The sequence below is a fragment of the Colobus angolensis genome, unplaced genomic scaffold (genome assembly GCF_000951035.1).
Source record: "Colobus angolensis palliatus isolate OR3802 unplaced genomic scaffold, Cang.pa_1.0 Scaffold21, whole genome shotgun sequence".
In the NCBI taxonomy this organism is placed as follows: domain Eukaryota; kingdom Metazoa; phylum Chordata; class Mammalia; order Primates; family Cercopithecidae; genus Colobus; species Colobus angolensis.
The window spans coordinates 5,400,190-5,416,769 of NW_012115266.1; the positions used below are offsets into that span (position 1 = coordinate 5,400,190).

Below are 16,580 nucleotides of genomic sequence, written 5' to 3' on the forward strand. Positions count from 1 at the left end.
CCACCGGACCGCATGCCAAGCAAGGAGCAGGCGTCCCTCGCCCCCATCCCAAGGCAGCAGCCGCAGACAGCCGCGGTGTGCCCCCGCGCGTGTGACCTTGGGCTTCTTTACCACCCCAGATACGACGACTACCACCACGAGCGCTGGCACAGGGTCCATCCCGCCATGGCAACAGCAGCAGGCGGCTGCCGCAGCTTCTCCAGGAGCCCCTCAGATGCAAGGCAACCCCACTATGGTGCCCCTGCCCCCCGGGGTCCAGCCGCCTCTGCCGCCTGGGGCCCCTCCCCCTCCGCCGCCTCCACCGCCTGGTTCCGCCGGCATGATGTATGCCCCGCCCCCTCCTCCTCCGCCTCCCATGGACCCTTCTAACTTTGTCACCATGATGGGCATGGGGGTGGCGGGCATGCCGCCCTTCGGGATGCCTCCAGCTCCCCCACCGCCTCCACCACAGAACTAGACTTGTTTTTTAAGAAAATATATATTATATATAGAGAGAATTGGTCTCGTTTAAACACGCCGAACCTCACCATATGGAGCCAGACATTGGGACGCACGCATGTGATTGTGTGTGCACGCATGTGTGTGTGTGCACGCACTGGGCTGGGCCAAGCGACTGAGGATTCGCTTGGGAACGGGCAGGTGGTAGTAGGGGCGCCAGCTTGAGCTCTCCTGGCGCCCCGTAGCATCGAGTGTCTTCTTTGTCTTCTTTCTCTCCTCACCCAACTCCCTTTGCCTCTCCCCAAACCGGGCCGCCAGGATCCCTCCCCGCGGCGGCGATGGCCCGAGCCATGAGAGTGAGGACTTTCCGCGCCCATTGGTGACCCTTCCAGGCAGACAGCCTCAGCAACGCCCCTGGTGGACAGGATGGTTCGGCAAAGCAGCCTGAGTTATTTTTGTGGACGGAATCGGAACACGCTGGCTCCATATCGTGAAATTTTTATTAATTTTTTTCTTTTTCCTTTGTTATTTCCTTATCTCTTCCTTTCTTCAGACTCCGTCCAAGGAGATGCTCTCCCCGGTCTTCTGCTGCAATTAGATTCCTTTCCCTTCTCTCCAGTTCTCCTTCCCTTACCAAGGAGAGGGGAGCAAATGGTTTTGGGCATGGGCTTTGGCCATTCACGTCAAGCTGGTTGTGGGGTTCTTTGGTTCTAAGTTTTTCAAGGTGCCATAGCCACCCCCGAAGATGTTTAAAGTGTGAGGTTTTTTTAGTTTCTGCCACCCTTGTTAAGGGAGTCTTGTACAGTTGCCGAGGGTAGGTTCATTTCCAGGTTCCGGGATTCCCATCCGCCCTGGCGCTCCTGCCAGCAGTGGGTGGGCAGCCTGAGCTCCCTTGGGCTTGCCTGCCAGCCTGGAGTTCTTCCCATGCTCCTTGACCACCTGAGCTGCCTCAGATTCCATTTGGTCCTCTCCTTCCTGGAAGGCTTTCTTTTGTGTTTTATTTTAATCCCAAATGTCTGAATGTTTTGCAGTGTCTAGGGGTTTGAGCCCCTTGTTCATTCTCCTTCCTTTTTCCTCCCGCTTCCCTCTCCATGGAGTGATTATGTTGATGATAATGTGTACTGCGCGTTCTCTTCACTGGTTTGTCTGCAGAAATTTCTCTGGGCTTTTTTTGGTGTTAGATTCAACACTGCGCTAAAGCGGGGATGTTCCACTGAATAAAAGAGCAGTGTGGTTTTCTGGGTCTGCTTCTTTATTTTTAATGCCCCACCCCCCACCCCCTGCTTTTTCTTTTCACATAAACTTCCTCTACCAGCAGCAGCAGCACCAAAGTTGCCTTAACTTTTGTTCAGCACCTGATTGGGGGTGAGACTGTGGGTGGTTAATTAGGGAAGCCCACCACCACCTGCCTCCTGTGTGTGGCTTTGGTGGTGGTGGGAGCTGAGTGTGTGGGTGGCTCCGCAGTCTCCCCTTTGGTGACTAGTTAACATCGCTGAGAACCAGTTTTGCCCCTCCTTGGTCACCGCTCATCTTTCTAGTCTCTGTCCTTTGAAGGCCTTTTCTTGGGGCTCAGACCTCCATGTTTGATGAGCTCCAGTGGTGATTTGTGCCTGGAAGCTGCCACCTGACTAAGGCCCTGGGCCTAGGGAGGCATCAACACTAAAGGTCAAGCCAACTAATCCTGCCTGTCAGCCACAGAGCAGCTAAAATTAAAACCGCCAAGTGGCTTTTTTCCTTCTCTGCTGGTGACTTGCAGCCTGCCAGCATGGTAGGCTTGGGGTGGGGGTGGGGGGCGGCAGGGACAGGATAAAGTCCTCCACCTTGTGCTTTGCCAGCACTTTTCGAAGGGTCTTCTTTTTTGTGTGTGTCTTGGACAGTGAGTGGGTAGTTCCTGTTACGGTTCCAGAGAAATCCATGTGTAGTTTCCACCAGGTAGTGAGGTCCTCTCCTGGGGAGAGGTGCCTTAGAGCTGCCCTGGTTCCACCTGCCTCTCCGTCAGGACAGCTGAGGGACAGTAGGCTACCCCCAGTGCCTGGCTGCTGGGGCCAGCAATTGTGGCCTGGGCTGCTTTCCAGCTGTGTGCTGGGGCTGGCTACTGCTGTTTACTGGGGTGTCTGGTCCCCGTCCAGGAGGCCTGTGCTTTGCTATGGATCTGCCGGGCTTGAGGGAGCCCTCAGAAGCAAGGCAGGCACAGTGCGTTTCCCCAGCCAAGCCCTAAACTTCGGCTTACCAAAAGGAGGACATCTTTTTTGCCTTTGTCCTTAACTGACGGAATGGGGGCAGGGCCTGGGGCCTGGCTACCCTGTTTGACCTTGGCTTCACCTCATTGCTTCCCCCACAAGCTTGGTTTCCCTGGTGGGCTCATTGGGCGGTTAATTAGCTCTTTGAAGCTCTGGAAGTGGCAAAGTGGCGCTATGTGGGTTTTAGAAATAAAATCAATAAATGACTTAACCACAGCCCAGCTATCTCCTCCGCTTCTCTCCCCCGAGGCCAGCTCCATTCCTGTGCTCCCTCTCTCTGCTCCCTGCTGTCAGCCTTTGTTAAGGTTTTGGAGAGGAAGTGGCTGGCTAAGGCATCAGTCTCCAAGGTGCTGGAGGCCCTGAAATGGAAGACAGCAGGAAGGCTTGGCCCTCTGAACCGTGGCAAGCATTTGCCTCTGTGGCAGAATCGGAGAGACAGAAAGGCCTGCCCACCTGTCTGAAGACACCTGGGGTGGGAAAGTAAGCCCTTGACTCCATCACGCTGTGACAGGGCAGTGCTTGCCCCACCCTCCCCCACCCCCCCTCCCCGTTCATTTCTGCTGCTGTTGCAGCACTGTCCCGGTCCCTCAAGGCCTGGCAAGAGGAATGCCAGTGGGGAAAGGTCAGCCTCAGGGCTCTGTTAACTGAAGTTCAGCCAAGGGCTCTGGAGAAACCCATGATTGGTCCAAGGAAGGAGGCCGGGTTTCTAGTTAGAAACTTAGACATAAACAACCTTGAGTGAGTTCAGGTAAAAGTGCTTCAGGGCTCATTAAACCCGCACACACAACACTAAGGAGGGGTAGAGGAAGCAGGGAAACAGATGAGATCATGCTGCCCAGGTTTGATCATGCGGGGCTGGGGCATGCAGTGTCACCCCTGGACAAAGCCTGCAAACAGTGGGGAGTGATGGCATGACAAAGACTGAAAGAAGTCACAAAAAAGGTAGTTGGAGAAAGTTAAAAATTGCCCAGTAAAATTGTTCATGAGACAACAAGCGCCCTAGGTGCAAGAGGGGAGGGTAGCTGGGGAAAGATGGAATGAACTTGGCCTGGCCTGCCCTGCCTGCAAGATGTGATGGTCTGTGGGGATCGGTCCTCAGTGGCAGGAACGGAAAGTCTTGCAGAAAATAGGGGTCAATGTAAAGAAGGTGTGTGTGGCCAAAGCAGGCTGCCACGATTGGGCTGTGAGGTGACAGCATGGTTAACTACTGCCTGCCTGGCAGCGGACTGCCAAGAAGTCAACTCTACTCACAGCAACCCTCCAAGGGACAAGTGCGGGCTGTGAAGAACCTTGGATGCCAGGCCAAGCTGGAGTCCAAGCTGTGCTTAGTGGAGGATGGGGATGAAGCCCAGGAGCTGAGGCTGGGGTGCAAGCTGTGAAAGGGGAAGAGACCCGACAGCTGCCAGCATTGCGTTTTTGTTTGTTTTTGAGACAGAGTCTCGCTGTGTTGTCCAGGCTGGTGTGTAGTGGCGATCTCAGCTCGCTGCAACCTCTGCCTCCTAGGCTCAAGTGATTCTCCTGCCTCAGCCTCCTGAGTAACTGGGATTATAGGCATGTGCCACCATGCCTGGCTAATTTTTGTATTTTTAGGAGAGACGGAGTTTCACCACGTTGGTCAGGCTGGTCTCAAACTCCTAACCTCAGAAGATCCACCCGCCTCGGCCTCCCAAAGTGTTAGGATTACAGGCGTGAGCCACCGTGTCCGGCCAGCATTGTTTTTTAATGGTTTATGGAACACTTCTTAAAGAAATTGGAAATTAGAGAAAAATGTAAGAAAAAGTTGTTTGCGTCCCCGTGTCTGTGGAGGTGCATTTTGGTGTTTTTTTCCCGATCTTTTTTCTCTACTTGGAAATGTGGCAGGCACTACAGAAGACTGTGTGCCGTGCCTTTTGGGGGCAGGGGTAGAGCAGGGCTTGGGAGTCTGGAGACCTCTGTAGGAGTTGCAGTTTGGCCCACATACTAAGCCAGTGATTCCGGGGCTGCGTCTGCCGTGGCTCAGAAGGTGATCGGAGGCTGGGCGCTGGGGCTCATGCCTATAATCCCAGCACTTTGGGAGGCCAAGATGGGCGGATCACCTGAAGTCAGGAGTTCCAGACCAGCCTGGTCCAACATGGTGAAACTCCGTCTCTACTAAAAATACAAAAATTAGCTGGGCATGGTGGCGGGTGCTTGTAATCCCAGCTACTTGGGAGGCTGAGGCAGAATTGCTGAACCCAAGAGGCGGAGGTTGCAGTGAGCTGAGATCATGCCATTGCACTCTAGCCTGGGCAAACAAGAATGAAACTCCATCTCAAAAAAAAAAAAAAAGTTCTCAGAAACAGCTTGGCCTTCCCTGAACCAGGCTCTCAATAGTATCCTGCAGCTGTCCAGGCTTTTGACCTGCTGCCTGCCCTCAGAACAGAAACCCAGCTCTTCCCCTCCACTGGCCCACCACCCGGGAGGCCCAGACAGCCTTTGAACTAGCACAAGGTCCTGGTTCCTTTCGCTGAAAGAACAGCAGGATCCAAAGCCTGCCCTCACAAGATGAGGAGGCAGCAGCTGAGAGGCAGGGTTTTTTTTTTTTTCTCATTGGAGACTCTAAATTTGATGAAGGAATCCAAAGCTCAGAAAGGTAAAGCAACAAACTTGAGGTCACACAGCAAGTCAGTGCTGGGGCCAGGACAAAGCGTGGAATGGGAGGATAGCCAAAGCCTCCAGGGAAGGGCCCGAAGTTGTGGGGCTATGCACATGAATGGGGTGAGGTCCCCGAGGTACAGATTAGGCACCCATTTTATAGGCCAGGTCACAGAGCTGGTTCACAAAATCCCTGCCCAGAGTGTGGCCCCAAGTGGCAGGAAGGAGTGAGAGAAGGCCTCCAATCACTTCCTAAGCAGTGGAATCATAGGGAGAACTTACTGTCATCAACCAGTATGATGACGGGGTGGGGAATGCCTCAGTTTCTCCCACCCCTGAGGGCCTACAGGACTACAGTTCCCAGGGGCCCGTGCTGCAGGCTAGCGGCCTCCTGCCAATGCTGGCCTGTAACCTGAGCATCCCTCTCCAAAAGGTCACTTCAGAGCTCCTTGAGGGACAGCAACAGGGGGAGCCCAGAGCTGCTCAGTTTCAGTGGGGGTGGAGTGAAGGCTGTGGCCCTGCCTCACACAACCTCCCTCACACCACCAGGGTCGTGGGCCCCTTTCTCGAAGGGTCCCCTGTCTTGAAGACATTCTGCTAGTTGCACCTCTTCTGTAAGGGGACACTGACTTGGCTCCTGCACCGCAGCCTGCAGGGGGTCCTGGTTCCTTTTTCCACAACACATGGCCTCCCATCCTGGTTCAGCCACTGACAGACAGCTCCCCGATCCAGCACTCTGCCTGCTCTTTCTTGTATCCAACCCTGCAAAAGGCAGGGACAAGGGACAGAAGACCCGTGTGCAAGGCCTGGAGGAAGTGGGTCAGCACAGGCCTGTGAACAAGCCAGGCCAGTCTTGGCGGCCCAAGTGGAGCTCACCTCTCCCTCCCCTCCGCTCTCCTTCCTTTACCCTCAAAATAGCTCCCTGAGCTGCCAGGCCAAGACCCTCCCATTGCAGGGGAGGCGGGGCGTGCTGCCCAGAGCCAGGCTTTAAATCCCCTTGAGGCTGGGGAGCTCTACTCCCTGGCTGGAGGCAGTGCTGAGGCTGCCGTCCCCTCCACCATCAGTCCAGTCCGGCCCGCCCTCCTGCAGCCATGTCCCGGCCCCTGTCAGACCAGGAGAAAAGAAAGCAAATCAGTGTGCGTGGCCTGGCCGGCGTGGAGAATGTGACTGAGCTGAAAAAGAACTTCAACCGGCACCTGCATTTCACACTCGTAAAGGACCGCAATGTGGCCACCCCACGAGACTACTACTTTGCGCTGGCCCATACCGTGCGCGACCACCTCGTGGGGCGCTGGATCCGCACGCAGCAACACTACTACGAGAAGGACCCCAAGGTGCTGCTGGGGACACCTGGGATGGGGGTATGGGATGGAGGCACTGCCAGGGAGCTGGGGATCTTGATATAAGTGGCTGCCCCTCGTCACTCTAGGTTCTTGGGGTTGGAGAATCCAGGGGTGCCAGGCACAAGTGGTGCTGGGACAATCTGAGGGAGAAACCTGGGGCGGGGCTGGGGGTCAGGGAGCTCAGAGCAGGTGGTCTGGCTGCAAAAGTGCCCACTCGGAGAAGGTTGGAGGGGGTGCTGGTGGGCAGGACGGCACCTGTGGCCTGGCTGGGCCCAGGTGGAAGGACATGTCAGTTGCTGCATGTATGCGTGGTGTGCCTGTGCAGCAGGAGGGGCTGGGGCAGCTCGGGTGGCAGAGATCAAGTGTCCGGTGGGGTCACTGGTAAATGTCAGCAACCTGACACCCCTTGGTGGGGAGTGGGGGAGGGGCAGGCAGACGGGGCCCAGGAGGGGACCCAGGCAACCAGGAGACCAGGCACTGGCAGCATCCTAGTTTCTGGTGCCTCTGGGTCTCCTTGGGATTGAGGCTTGAGGGCCAAGGGGAACTGGGCAGTGCAAGGATGGGAGGTGACAGTCTCTAGCCCAGTCTCTAGCCACTGTGTGACCTTTAGCAAATGACCTTTTTCTCTGGGCCTTGGCCTTGCCCTCCTGGGGAGCTCTTGGAGGTGCTTCTGCATGTCCGGGCGCCCTGCTGGGCTGTGCGGAGGCGTGTGTGCAGGGGGAAGGGGTTCCCACTCTCCCGAGCACCTCAGTCCCTGAAATGGGTATGGCCAGCGCCATTTCCCAGATGAGGAAACTGAGGCCAAAGAGAGTGATTTGTTCAAAGTCAGAGGAATGCTGGGACCAGAACCTTACCCATTGGGCCCCACAGCCTGAGACAGGGAGAAACAAATTGGGGACAGGGATGGGACTACTGAGCAGGGCAGGCGGGCCAGAGGACCAGGTGTGGCTGGGTCTGGCTGAGTGTTGGTATGTGGCCCTGACCCCATTCCCCGCCCGTCCGTCTCTCTGGGCAGAGGATCTACTACCTGTCTTTGGAATTCTACATGGGACGGACGCTACAGAACACCATGGTGAACCTGGCCTTAGAGAATGCCTGTGACGAGGCCACCTACCAGGTGTGTGTGGGTTGGGGCAAGCCATGGGGACTGGGGGATTCCCCTGCTGACACTTGACCCTGACCACTGCCACCCTCACCCCTCCAGCTGGGCCTGGACATGGAGGAGCTGGAGGAAATTGAGGAGGATGCGGGGCTGGGCAATGGGGGCCTGGGCCGGCTGGCAGGTAAGTGGACAGGGCCATGAGGGTGGAGCGGGCCGATGGGGTCCTCCGTGCTGGGTCCCTGACACCTGCCTCCCTGCACACCCCCAGCCTGCTTTCTCGACTCCATGGCAACACTGGGCCTGGCCGCCTATGGCTACGGGATTCGCTATGAGTTTGGGATTTTTAACCAGAAGATCTCTGGGGGCTGGCAGGTGAGCAGCCTTGGCTCTAACCTTGTGGGGTCTAGTCAGGATGAGGAAGACCCCCACTCGTTTATTATCTCTGAATAGGTCCGAAACAGCCCCCCAACCTCTGTGGAAAGCATCCTTGCTGCTCCCCACCCCCCAACCCAAAGCCAGCCGGTGCCCCTGAAACAGGTGGTCCATGTCCCACTGGATAGCCCAGCAGACCAGGGGCCCACCTCAGAGCCCCTAACTTATACTGTGTAGGGTACACGGGCCCACAGCCCCTGCCCTGCCCCACCGCGCACTGTGGTGTGAATGCCTGCACTGATACTGCCGGCCTTTCTCCCTGACCTGCCTTGGGTGCAGATGGAGGAGGCTGATGACTGGCTTCGCTATGGCAACCCCTGGGAGAAGGCCCGTCCCGAGTTCACACTACCTGTGCACTTCTACGGCCATGTGGAGCACACCAGCCAGGGTGCCAAGTGGGTGGACACACAGGTAAGGATGAAGCTGGGGGTCGGGGGAGCTCAGAGAAGGGGAGGGAAGAGAAGGAAGCCCAGAGAGGAAGCAGGACCCAGTGTATTTTACAACTGAGGATGCTGAGACTCAGAGAGGTTAAGTGACTTACTCAAAGTCACACAGCTGGAGCCAGGAAAGACTGGATACAGGGACACAGGGGAGCCAGTCTAAGTACTGAGCCTGGAAGGGGAGAGAGGCTGCCCTGCTCCCCCAGTGTCTCCCCATGACCTGGCTCCACTACACACCATGAGATTTATCAAAGGACCATCTTGGTGACTTGAGTCTGCCCTGAACATCTCGATAGCAGCAGCCCAGAAAGGGGGACAGGAGAAAATTGGGACCTTCTGAAAAGAATTCACTCACCAAACAGCAAGTTAGAGGAATCCTGAAACCAAACCAAATCTGGACACAGTGACTCATGCCCGTAATCCCAGCACTTTAGGAGGCCGAGGCAATAGGATGGCTTGAGTTCAGGATTTCAAGACCAGCCTGGGCAACATAGAGAGACCCTGTCTCTACAAAAAAAAAAAAAAAAATAGACTGGGGCAGTGGGTCATACCAATTAATCCCTCCCGGTCAAGGTGGGCAGATTGCTTGAGCTCAGGAGTTCGAGACCAGCCTGGGCAACAGGGCAAAATCTGTCTACAAACAATACAAAAGTTAGCCGGGCATGATGATGTGCGCCTGTAGTCCCAGCTACTCCGGTGGCTGAAGTGGGAGAATTGCTTGAGCCCAGGAGCCTGGGTGACAGAGCCAGACCTCGTCTCAAAGAAAAAAATTAAAAAATTAGCCAAGGTGCTGGTGCATGCCTGTAGTCCCAGTTACTCTGAGGCTTCAGTGGGAGGATCATTTGAGTCCAGGATTTCAAGGCTGCAGTGAGCTATGATTGCACAACTGCACTCCATCCTGCGTGACAGAGTGAGACTCTGTTTCAAAAATCAAAAAGACAAAAAACTGAAAACCTTAAAACCAAACCAGGTGTCCAAATCCCAGTTTAGGCCGGGCATGGTGGCTCACGCCTGTAATCTCAGCACTTTGGGAGGCCAAGGCAGGTGGGTCACCTGAGGTCAGGAGTTCAAGACCAGCCTGACCGATATGGTGAAACCCAGTCTCTACTAAAAACACAAAAACATCAGCCAGGCGTGGTGGCACGTGCCTGTAATCCCAGCCACTCAGGAGGCTGAAGCCAGAGAATTGCTTGAATCTGGGAGGCGGAGGTTGCAGTGAGCCAAGATAGTGCCACTGCACTCCAGCCTGGGCAACAGAGTGAGGCTCCATCTCAAAAACAAACAAACAAAAAACAAATCCCAGTTCAGGCAATCTTCCTGCTGGAAGCTTCAGGTCATCACTCCCCAGATGGGCTGCAGATAAACCACTAGACTTTCAGAACTGAGCATTTGTTTGCTGTCATCCAGGTTAAGATGCAGCGGGGGCTGCTGGCAGTCCATGCCAGGTGCACATGGCAGCTGGCACAAGTGACTGTGGCTGGAAGGCAGGAGACCTGGCTCCCTCTGGTGCTGCCAGCCTAGCTGCGTGCTTGGGGATGGGTCCCTTCCCTTTCTGTGTGTCAGCTCCCACCCTGCTCTAATCAGGGTGACTGAGTGTGGGGAGGGAGGGCGATGCCCCTTAAAAGGGGCATCCCTTGGAGGAGTGGACGTACCCCTGGCACCGTGGTAGCAGACAATTACTGATGTTTGCTAGTTATGGAAGGTGGGGCAGAATTAGTCACCATGAATTAGCCCTGTGGTCAACCAGACATGAGACCTTTGGATGGACTTGACCTCTGTGACCCCTTCAGCCTGGCCCTGGGTTTCCCGACCCCTCTCATGAATCCACAGTGTCCTCTAGCTTTTGCTCAGGCCAGGCTGGCCAGCCCAGCCCCCATCGCGGCAGAGTGGTCGCCAACAGAGCCCTTCCTGGGCTCCGGGCTTATCACCTGCCTCCTTCCATTCTCCTCACCACCATCTGCCCAGGCAGGGCTTATGGGTGTTGGGGAGGTGTTGAGGGTGTCTTTGCTCTAGATGAGGTCCAGGGAGACTATGGGCTTTGCTCATGGTTACCCAGCTCGTCGATGCTAGTGTCAGGACGAGAGCCTGTGTCTGCAGAGTGCAGGGATAAAGTCTTGATTCCCAGCCCTGAGGGGAGGGAGGCAATTGCCCGGGCTGGCCAGCTCCTGACAGGATTGCCCCCACAGGTGGTACTGGCCATGCCCTACGATACGCCCGTGCCCGGCTATCGCAACAACGTCGTCAACACCATGCGCCTCTGGTCTGCCAAGGCTCCCAATGACTTCAACCTCAAGGACTGTGAGTTCATCCGCTGGTAGCCAGCAGCCCCAGCCTGCCCGCTGGCCATGCCCAGCACAGGCCTTACCCTGTTCCCACTTTCGTCCCTCAGTCAACGTTGGTGGCTACATCCAGGCTGTGTTGGACCGAAACCTGGCAGAGAACATCTCTCGTGTCCTGTACCCCAATGATAATGTGCGTCACCCCCTGGGCTGGGGGCTGGAAGCCTGAGTCCTTGGGAGCGGGAGTCAGGGAGAGCTGGGGAGGGACACTTGCTGGTGCCCTAGTCACACCCAGGGCATGTTGCTGGCCTTGTGCATCCTGTACCCCCACTTCAAGTCTTTTGAGTGCAAGGACACCTGAGTCCTGAGGAAAGTGGGTTAGCGAAGGGCACTTTGGAGGGGCTGTTCCCTGGTGACACCCACAACACACTCAGTTCTTGTGCACCTCTTCCTGACACTGTCTCTCGCCACTAGTTCTTGGTGGAGGAAAGGCCCCTGGGTCCCAGAGAGGGGGACGGTTCAGGACTCAGGGGTCCCAGTATGGGTGGGAGTCCCTCTTGGCCACACCCACGGCAGCTTTAGGCCACGCCCCCACCACCCTGACTCACGCTGCCTTGTGCTGTGCCCAGTTCTTCGAAGGGAAGGAGCTGCGGCTGAAGCAGGAGTATTTCGTGGTGGCCGCCACCCTCCAGGACATCATCCGTCGTTTCAAGTCCTCCAAGTTCGGCTGCCGGGATCCCGTGCGCACGAACTTCGATGCCTTCCCAGATAAGGTAGCATGAGCATGGAGGGTGCCTCTGTGACCGGACAGTGTGTGCCAGGCCTCTCCCTCCAGCCTCAGCCTGCCTGCCCCATGTAATAGATAAGGGAGTGGAGGATGGGAGTGTGGGAGGGTCAGTTGCTCAGGATCCACAATCCACAGGCTCATAACCTGGGCTTCCCTCCTCCTCCTGCCCCACTCCCCCATTCCTCCCAACCCCGTGAGCGCCTGCCTGCCTCTGCCCACAGCCCAGTCACAGAACCGTGCTGGGCTCTCTGGGGGCCTCCAAATGGCACAGGACAGTGACCATAGCATGGAATGTGGTTTGGAGCCCAGACTGACTCCTCCCCCTACCCCAGGTGGCCATCCAGCTCAATGACACCCACCCCTCCCTGGCCATCCCCGAGCTGATGAGGATCCTGGTGGACCTGGAGCGGATGGACTGGGATAAGGTGGGCTTCAGGGCCCCTCTGCCCCATCTGATGCTCTCCGCTTCAGAGTTCCCTTCCCAGTTTGGGAGCGTGGGAGGATATGAGTGGAGTGAACAGATTGGAGCCTGAGGCCAGAGGGACCGTCCTGGAACCTGGCACTGCAGTGCGGGGGGACCCACTGGGCTGCATAGTGTGTGAGGAGACCCACTGGGCTGAGGTCAGCATCCTGACTGCCCACCTGTGTGCCAGGCATGGGATGTGACAGTGAGGACCTGTGCCTACACCAACCACACGGTGCTGCCCGAGGCCCTGGAGCGCTGGCCGGTGCACCTCTTGGAGACGCTGCTGCCGCGGCACCTCCAGATCATCTACGAGATCAACCAGCGCTTCCTCAACGTGAGTCGGGAGGCTTGGGGGACACTGTGGGGGTGAAGGGCAGGATACCCAGTCTGGGCCTGGGAGTTGGGGCGTCCAGCCAGGGCCCTGAGACTCTGGGGCAGTGGGGGCTCTGGGCAGAGCTCTGGGGGTATGGGGCTGGGGACTGGGGACTGGGGTTTCTGGGTCTGGTCCTAACTCTGGACTCTCTGGGCACAGCGGGTGGCAGCCACATTCCCAGGGGACGTAGACAGGCTGCGGCGCATGTCGCTGGTGGAGGAGGGCGCAGTGAAGCGCATCAACATGGCACACCTGTGCATCGCAGGTTCGCACGCTGTCAACGGCGTGGCGCGCATCCACTCCGAGATCCTCAAGAAGACCATGTGAGCCCCGCTTTGCAGACCCCGCCCCTCTCTAGGCCCCACCCACTCCACGCCCCTGTCACAAGAAGCCCCACCCTTCACCGACCGCTCTCTGTTCTCTGGCTCCTGGCGCCTTTCACAGGTGATGTCATTCTTACAAGCACAGCAGCCCCTTCCAGTGCCACCCTGTCCTGAGATGATCCCCTCTTACACACAGCACCCCCAGCCTTCCCCAGGTCTGCATTCCCTGCATCCCCTTTCAGCAAGACACCAGGGTAGGGGCCCCAGGGCAGAGGCCTTCATCGTGCAGGGGCGAGTGGTGACCTTCGTCCAACCTCATCCTGCAGCTTCAAAGACTTCTATGAGCTGGAGCCTCATAAGTTCCAGAATAAGACCAACGGCATCACCCCTCGGCGCTGGCTGGTTCTGTGTAACCCCGGGCTGGCAGAGGTCATTGCTGAGGTGAGAGGCCACCGTAGGGCCAGCAGAGTCAACATGGGTCCCTGCAGGGATCAGCTGGGTATGGTCGTGTAGGTGGTTCACTGAGGCTGAAATCCCTCCTGCACTGTGTTCCCCAAGCCTCGCATCCGCCTGGAGGAGGGACACCATCTTATTTGCATGAGGGTGCTCTGTGTGCTAATGGAGGCCCTGGCTGTGGAGGTGAACCCAGCAGAGGTCACAGTCTAATGGAGGGAGTCATCCATGGGTCACATCTGAAGTGAGCCTGGAAGGGGGCAGATATCTGGTAGGGAAGGCGCAAGGTCATGCTGGCATCAGGAAAAGGCCAGGAAGCCAGGAAGGCCTGCTGGGGTCAGATGGGGTCAGCCATCAGAGCTCAAGGACGGGAGGGGAGGAAGGTGCATGGATGCCCCGTGCCCCATCTGGGAGGCTGGAGGAGGAGGGGCTGGGAGGGCCCCCCAGAGCAGCCTGCTGGGTGGAGGGGGCTTGGCCGACCTGGAAAGGGTCCCTTCTGTGTTGAGAGGAGGGAGGACAGGGGGATGGGCTTGGCTGAGAGCCATCTTCCCACAGCGCATCGGGGAGGACTTCATCTCCGACCTGGACCAGCTGCGCAAATTGCTCTCCTTTGTGGATGATGAAGCTTTCATTCGGGATGTGGCCAAAGTGAAGCAGGTGGGGAGAGCTGCAACATGGGACAGCTGTGCTGTGTGGAGAGCGCTGGGGGCGGGGGGGGGGGAGGGCGATGTCTGGGTCAGGTGTGGCAAATAGAGCTCATCTCTCCTGCCAGCCCAGGCCGTTGGTGGAAGTTGGCTGGAGTCTGTGGTGGGAAGGCATCATCTGACCTCACGTGAACAGTGCTGACGTTGATTAGCAATGTCTACCCTGGTGCGGGAGTGGACAGAAGTAGCCAGTGAGCCTCCTGGCAGCCATTCTTCTGGGGCTGAGTGAATGGAGTGTGGACTGTAGGATTTCCTGAGGCTGTGGCCTGTTGGTGAGCCCTTCTCTGTCTCTGCCTCCAGGAAAACAAGTTGAAGTTTGCTGCCTACCTAGAGAGGGAATACAAAGTCCACATCAACCCCAACTCACTCTTCGACATCCAGGTGAAGCGGATTCACGAATATAAACGACAGCTCCTCAACTGCCTCCATGTCATCACCCTGTATAATCGTGAGTGGTAGCCACTCTACCCTGTCTCTCAGGGCTCCCCCATGTTCCTGAGGCATAGTACCTACTGCCCACCCAACATCTCCTTTGGCCTTGGGACTACTCTCGGGGCATGGAATTATCCCCATTTCACAGATGGGCAAACTGAGGCTCAGAGAGGGGAAAGTGACACTCACATAGCAAGTGATTTTCCGAATCAGGCCTACTGTCTCCCATCCCAGCCTCTGTCAGGAGCTACTACCCAGAGGGAAAAGTAGGCCTACTGGATCCCTTGTTTCTCCACAGGCATCAAGAGGGAGCCCAGTAAGTTTTTTGTGCCTCGGACTGTGATGATTGGAGGGAAGGTGAGAAGCCAGGCTCCAGCCCTGGGCTCCCATCCTTTGATATATCCAGGCTGAGGTCAGCCCGGCTGAGTGCAGGATAGGGGGTGGGGGGCCAGGCAGTAGAGTTGACCCCAGACTTTGTCCCCTCAGGCTGCACCTGGGTACCACATGGCCAAGATGATCATCAGACTCATCACAGCCATTGGGGATGTGGTCAACCACGACCCGACAGTGGGTGACCGCCTCCGTGTCATCTTCCTGGAGAACTACCGAGTCTCACTGGCCGAGAAAGGTGGGTGCTGCCAACAGGGACCCTAGGGAGGCTCTGACTAGTTCAGTCTCAGCAAGAGGCATCAGTCATCTCTTCCTGGGATACTTGTACTTGAAAGAAGAATCTGGAGAGGGCAATGCTTAAACCATGAGGAAGCCGGGTGTGGTGGCCAACGCCTGTAATCCCAGCACTTTGGGAGGCCAAGGTGGGTGGATCACCTGAGGTCAGGAGTTCAAGACCAGCCTGGCCACCATGGTGAAACTCCATCTGTACTAAAAATACAAAAATCAGCCGGGCGTGGTGGCGGGCACCTATAATCCCAGCTACTCGGGAGGCTGAAGCAGGAGAATCACTTGAACTTGGGAGGCGGAGGTTGCAGTGAGCTGAGATTGCGCCACTACACTCCAGCCTGGGCAACAAAAGCAGAACTCCATCTCAAAAAGCAAAACAAGACAAAACAAAACAAAGCAAAAACCCCATGAGGATGCCCTCTAATGGTGGGCTTTCAGGCAGTACACGGTGAAATTACCTTCAAATCTGCAAGGTGGGGAAATCCAGGTTGGACCTAGATGGTCAAGAATCAACAAGAGGTGGAGGACAGTGGGGGTGCGGTGTGAGAGGCAGGCTTGGCTGGTGAAGACTGGGAGTTTGGGGTGGAGCGACTCTGAGTCCGGCTATGCCTGGGGCCAGCCTAATCCGAGAGTCCCCAGCTGGTGTGAGGGTCTTCCCTGAGTTGACTTGTCCCCCTCCTGCCACCCCACAGTGATCCCAGCTGCAGACCTCTCTGAGCAGATCTCCACTGCGGGCACTGAGGCCTCGGGCACCGGCAACATGAAGTTCATGCTCAACGGGGCTCTGACCATTGGCACCATGGACGGGGCCAATGTGGAGATGGCAGAAGAGGCTGGAGAGGAAAACTTCTTCATCTTTGGCATGCGGGTGGAGGATGTGGATAAGCTTGACCAAAGAGGGTATGGGGGTCAGGGTTCACGGGCAAAAGACACTCAGGTGTGGCTGCTCGCGGGTGATGCTGAGAGCAAGAGGCATGTCTGGAAAGACTGGTTCAGGCCCAGCAAAGTCTTGGTCATGGCCAGCAGGATTCTGGGAAACTTTAGAGGGTGCTTACAGCAAATAAGCTTAATGAAATGGGAAAAGAAAGAAGTAACACAGAACCGAAGGAAAAGGAAGAGAATATTATACCAACCCTAAGAGATAATATTGTTTGGGAAATGGAAGTAAAAAAAATCCTTGCTCCCTGGAAGTCATGGGCAAAAGGGAAATATGGGCACAGTAGTTACAAGGGGCCTATGGTCAGAAACAGTTCTTCAGAGGAGACATTATCCTGGCGTTACATTAAAAAAATTTGTTTTTATTTTATTTTTATTTATTTATTTATTTTTTGAGATGGAGTCTCGCTCTGTCACCCAGGCTGGAGTACAGTGGCATGATCTCAGCTTACTGCAAGCAGCTCCGCCTCCTGGGTTCACGCCATTCTCCTGCCTCAGTCTCCCGAGTAGCTGGGACTACAGGCACCTGCCGCCACGCCTG

The 16,580-nt window shown here is 56.4% G+C and overlaps 2 protein-coding genes across 8 annotated transcripts in view; both read left to right on the forward strand.

Moving 5' to 3' along the window:
* SF1 (splicing factor 1) overlaps positions 1-1,681 on the forward strand; it is a 14,896-nt gene extending 13,215 nt beyond the window's left edge. For 2 of the 5 annotated variants that reach the window (XM_011942561.1, XM_011942563.1), the window contains exon 13: positions 757-1,681. In XM_011942561.1, the coding sequence (XP_011797951.1) occupies positions 757-886 (130 nt within the window). In that variant the 3' untranslated portion in view covers positions 887-1,681. Of the gene's footprint in view, positions 1-119 lie in introns of all 5 variants that reach the window. The other 3 variants (XM_011942558.1, XM_011942560.1, XM_011942559.1) reach the window with 2 other exon arrangements.
* Positions 1,682-5,567: 3,886 nt separating this feature from the next.
* PYGM (phosphorylase, glycogen, muscle) overlaps positions 5,568-16,580 on the forward strand; it is a 14,740-nt gene continuing 3,727 nt past the window's right edge. The window contains exons 1-17 of one of the 3 annotated variants that reach the window (XM_011942564.1): positions 5,568-6,625; positions 7,650-7,751; positions 7,839-7,917; positions 8,005-8,108; positions 8,448-8,579; positions 10,795-10,906; positions 10,998-11,080; positions 11,517-11,660; positions 12,007-12,099; positions 12,328-12,474; positions 12,673-12,836; positions 13,163-13,277; positions 13,845-13,946; positions 14,294-14,441; positions 14,724-14,782; positions 14,912-15,053; positions 15,796-16,003. In XM_011942564.1, the coding sequence (XP_011797954.1) occupies positions 6,383-6,625; positions 7,650-7,751; positions 7,839-7,917; positions 8,005-8,108; positions 8,448-8,579; positions 10,795-10,906; positions 10,998-11,080; positions 11,517-11,660; positions 12,007-12,099; positions 12,328-12,474; positions 12,673-12,836; positions 13,163-13,277; positions 13,845-13,946; positions 14,294-14,441; positions 14,724-14,782; positions 14,912-15,053; positions 15,796-16,003 (2,177 nt within the window). In that variant the 5' untranslated portion in view covers positions 5,568-6,382. The remainder of the gene's footprint in view (positions 6,626-7,649; positions 7,752-7,838; positions 7,918-8,004; positions 8,109-8,447; positions 8,580-10,794; positions 10,907-10,997; positions 11,081-11,516; positions 11,661-12,006; positions 12,100-12,327; positions 12,475-12,672; positions 12,837-13,162; positions 13,278-13,844; positions 13,947-14,293; positions 14,442-14,723; positions 14,783-14,911; positions 15,054-15,795; positions 16,004-16,580) is intronic. The other 2 variants (XM_011942565.1, XM_011942566.1) reach the window with 2 other exon arrangements.